Source organism: Primulina tabacum, chromosome 8, assembly GCF_025594145.1.
Source record: "Primulina tabacum isolate GXHZ01 chromosome 8, ASM2559414v2, whole genome shotgun sequence".
Classification (NCBI taxonomy): Eukaryota; Viridiplantae; Streptophyta; class Magnoliopsida; order Lamiales; family Gesneriaceae; genus Primulina; species Primulina tabacum.
Window position 1 is genome coordinate 37,092,036 of NC_134557.1, and position 5,021 is coordinate 37,097,056.

General features: G+C 34.1%; 1 protein-coding gene across 1 annotated transcript; it reads right to left on the minus strand.

Moving 5' to 3' along the window:
* Positions 1 to 2,988: 2,988 nt before the first annotated feature.
* Positions 2,989 to 4,816, minus strand: LOC142554035 (7-deoxyloganetin glucosyltransferase-like). The gene is made up of 2 exons (XM_075664644.1): positions 4,284 to 4,816; positions 2,989 to 4,072 (listed from the first exon to the last, which is right to left on the minus strand). The coding sequence occupies exons 1-2, from the start codon at positions 4,771 to 4,773 to the stop codon at positions 3,144 to 3,146; spliced, it is 1,419 nt and encodes a 472-aa protein (XP_075520759.1). The 5' UTR covers positions 4,774 to 4,816; the 3' UTR covers positions 2,989 to 3,143.
* Positions 4,817 to 5,021: the final 205 nt, after the last annotated feature.

A 5,021-nucleotide genomic window follows, 5' to 3' on the forward strand; every position in this document is an offset into this window, starting at 1 on the left:
ACACATCAGTAATCTTAAACATCACGTCAGGACTCCAAACGAAAAAATAAAAACGAGAACCAACGTAGAGACTAAATTTGACGATCATTTGGGACTATCACTTTTCTTAAATATTTGATGAATACGTTTATACGTATTTGCTAATGCTTGTATAGTTATTTGGGACTCTCTGTTTTCTTGCTCGAAGGAACCTGAGAGAGGTGGAATAGGTATGCTTTTTTGGTTTTAGTAATTGCAAAATTATATAATAGTATACACTTTTATTGTTAAATTCCGTTTTATTTTTTTAAGTGTTAATATTGTTTTGACGCTAATTTAAATTTAAATTAGTAAATGCGAGAGAAATGTTATGAAAGAGTCCAAATGCACTTGAAAACCTACAAAATAATAATAACCAGTGTATTGACGCACATATTGAATTTTTGTATTTTATTTTTTTAGAACTAATTTGATTTATATTAAAATACGAGTAATGTCATAATTGTAAAAATTAATGAAAGGTCATTATACAATTTGAAATTATTATATTTAATTGAGACAATATCACAATTGTAAAAATTAATAAAAAAATTGATTGCAATTTTGAAATAATTTTTTTTTAAAAAAATAAACATGATATTTTTTTTTTTTTTTGGTATTCTTGATAATATATGTGAGTAATAATAATAATAATAATAATAATAATGCTTTTTTAAGAAATTAATAATAATGCTAATAATAAAATTAAGGAAAAGAAAAAAGTCTCAATTGTGGGGTGAGAGAGGCTCGAACTCTCGACCTCAGGATAACTCAGAAAGCTATGAGACCTACGCGCTAGCCAACTGCGCCACCACCCATTGCATGCTGCTAAAATTGTTATTTTTAATATATAATAATCTTAATATACGTAATTGAATTTATTTATTTAATTTTGTTTGGAAGAATTTATTTATTTATATTTAGCCGAATAACTGATCTACAAATTATGAGCATGCAACATTTATCAATAAAAAATCCAATGTGCCATTTTTTTAACACTACAGATCCGTGGCTTTGGGGTTTGACAGACTTATTAATCTATTTCTTCAAATTTTTTGGAAAAAGCAATACAGTAGAATAGAATGAGACCAAAATCTATACAAAAAAGAGATTACATGAATTTGCTTCTAAAAAAATATTACTTTTAATAACAAAATTATTAATTTTTATGGTAGATATGGATGAGATCGACTAGTTTCATGGATATAAGTCAATGAGACGGTCTCACGTTAGATCAACTAAAAAAATTCAATACAATCTTCTTATTACAAATTTTTTCATCAATGATTAAAATATGTGTGATTTCAAGACCAAGCTACACTATAATATAGAGAGTAGATCTCTTGTGAGACAGTCTCACGAATCTTTATCTGTGAGACGAGTTAACTCTGCCGATATTCACAATAAAAAATAATACTCTTAGCATACAAAATAATATTTTTTCATGGATGACCCAAATAAGAGATCTATCTCACAAAATACGACCTGTAAGACCGTCTCACACAAGTTTTTTGCCTAATATATATTATAACTTCGATGCACGTGTTGCGCTCATGTACAATTTCAATTTTTTAAAAAAAGTCTTTTTTTTTAAATTTAATAAAAGTTTGCAATTAGTTAGATTTATATTATAAAATAAGGTAATATTATAAATATCAATATGTATAAAGGTAAAATTATTAATTAAAGTATTAAAATTCACTAGGGTAAAATTGATTATTGAATAAAAAAAAATACCATGAGACCATTTTTTTTTGAGTTTAATTAATATATGATCCATTATATTAACCATTATTCAAATTACAAATTCATAATACACAATTTACAATTGAACTATTAAGAACAACTCCTTGTGATACAATCAACTTGTAATTGCAAAAACAATAATTTTTCGAGCAACAAATTTATAAAACGTAACTATACAAACATGCAACGCGTGCACGAGACTTCCGATCTAAATTATTATTTTTCCATATTGGTATGCACATCAAAATTTTGGTAACGATATATAATGTACAATTTGCCTCACACACTAAAGTAAAGATAATGTATTTATTTGGTTGACTACCCTAAGCTTGACAAATTTGAAGGGTCGTTGGAGATTTGCCAAAGCTGCCGCCTTACCTAACACCCACACATCTCCCCCCCCCCCCCCCACCCACACTATTTGGTAGGTTTGTGGCACCACCAACCCATTTTTTTGTATATGTGTTTGCACCGTTGGAAAATATCAATTTTTTTTTAAAAAAAAAAAATTTAGTTTTTCTATTATTTAATATGAAAAAATTACTTATTCTCACTGTACACCTCAGGTTGACTTTATTTATTTAATGATACGAAAGATTCGAGGAACTCAAAGTAATAATATTTTTTTACCATAAAAATTTTAATAATCCCTTTTAAATGATTTTTTAAGAAACATTTAGGTACTCATAGTGTCAAATTTTCATTGGTTCCCTCTAAGAAATTATTTAGCAAATCATTAATCAACATTTCTCTTTAATAATTGCTATACGCTATAGCTCTAACTAAAGAAAATAGACATTATGATTAATATAAGAGAAAATTGTCGGTTTGAGTTTTAATCATACAGTTTGTCAATTTTTTTTTTTCATCCGATTATTTAGATTTTTTTGGTCATTTTCTCGCCAGAAGCCACTGTGTCTGTCAGATATTATTTATTTGACATTGATATCTTTCTACATAGCTCATATAGCGAGAATAAAATATATATTATACACATTAAAATTTATCTATACAAAAATAAAAGGAAACGAAGAGTTTTTTCCTCCCATTTTGAAATAATAAGTGTGGTTTTCTTTTAATTCATCCATTTGTTTTTGTTTTTGTTTTTCTTTATTTTAATGTGTGTAATATATGTTTATTCTCGCTACAAGAGTTACGTAGAAGAACAACGAATATCAAATAAATAATGTTCGATGGTGTTAGTGACTTTTGACCAAAACAAAAAAAATGCTGGGCTTTTTTTTTGGTATGTTACATTACATTGAAATCGAAGAAAAATTCATATGTAAACCATGTAAGAAAAAAGTAGGTTTCCCTCGAATGTTTTGTTTTTATTATGTTTGAAATAAAGGAGAACAAGTCTTGTTTCAGATTTGGTACTAATTCTTGAGAAGAATCTCATTGACCAAAACCTCGAAATTATGGTAAGAAGAGCCACCAGGCTTAGCAGCCAACTGCGCTTTATCCTTCCACTCCAAAGCCTTTTTCCTCATCTGCTTCCCTTTCTCTCCTTCCATCAAGACTTTCACCAAATTCGCCACCTTCTCCCTCTCGACATCCCCCTCGATCTCCAATCCGATCTCCCATTCCGTGCACGCGTATCGGCAATTAGTCTGCTGCTCCGCGAAAAACGGCCAACAGATCATCGGTACGCCTTCCGATATGCATTCGATGGTCGAGTTCCATCCCGAATGCGTCAAAAATCCGCCAACCGAAGGGTGAGCCAACACTTGTTCTTGGGAACACCACCCTACCATCATGGCACGGTCTTTAACCTCTTTCGAGTACTCCTCGGGGAGAATGGCCTTATCCCCACTAACCAAATCCGGCCTAATGATCCATAGAAACTGCTGATCACTATTCGCAAGCCCCCACGCGAACTCCAGCAGTTGTGCAGGGGACAAGACCGTGATACTGCCGAAATTCACGTACAGCACGGAATTCGGTGCTCTCTGGTCGAGCCATTTGATGCACTCGTCGTCTACTTTCCACAAACTCGAGCCGATGGACTTCACCTCCGGCCTTTCGACGGCCCGTTCCAGCAATTGGAGTGGACCTATGGTGCAGACACGATCAAATTTCTGCCCGATGGCGAGCAGCACTTCCTTCTCCAATTCGTCGTAGGTGTTGATTATCACTGCCTTGGCCCGGGAGGCGTTTTTGGTCTGCAAAATATTGTAATGAACCATAATTTCATTGGGATCAGTAGATCGGATGAAGCTTGGAAAGTCTCTCAGTCTGATATCTTTCATCCCCGGCACCCAATCTAGCTTGGTTTCAAGATGTCCATTAGTCAAGTAACTTTCATCTGCAACACCAAGAAACTAAAATTAATATTAATCTTACCAATTGTCGCTTGGTTTCAAGATATCCATTAGTTGCATGACGTGCTAATATCAACTGACATTTAGATCTGGCCTGACTAAAAATACTTCCAGTTTCATGCACCAAAAAGGGTAGAGACCCATCAAGAAAAAAGAATGCGTCATATCCGCTTAACATATCTAAATCTCATTTACCTTCAAGAGGAAACATTCCTCTTTCCACGAGTTCACCATAGTAACAGTACCCCATGAATCCACAAGCGCTAGTAGTAAAGAACACAACCTCAGGAATCCCGAGCTGCTCCGCAGCATCGAGAGTGAAGCTCATCACCCCATCGGACACTATGCAGCTCACCTTCGGGCAATCGGCCGACTCGTCGAGATTCTTGACGAGTTCCAAGAACGGGGGCAAACCATTTCTCCTAAGTGAATCACAGAGCTGCGGTATGTCTTGTGTCGCATCCTTGTCGGAATGTGGGAGCCCATCGGGGATCGTTCTGAACTGGAAATCTTCGAGACCCGCGACGGATTCGGGCCCTCGAGCTCGAACGAGACGGTTGTGGTTGAATTCGGTGTTGACAAAGGTGATGAAGAAGCCCCTGTGGTGCAGCAGTTTGGCTAGTTTGAGGACAGGGGCGATGTGGCCTTGTGCTGGATATGGTATAACTACGGCGTGAGGCTTCATATTGATCGATCTTGGTCTTACTTTGGTGGTGGGAAATGATGATTTATCTATATATATATATATATATATATATATATATAGACACACGCACGTGTCTATGGTTTAGGTTCGAATTTTATAAGTTTGGTTTAGGTAGAAATAAATTATTACATTCAATTCAACTTGTAGTAACATGGAGATGCCGAGTGATAAAGGTTGATGGTTGACTATTTTTAATTGCTCCCAATAGATTATCTTTTGTGTTAAAA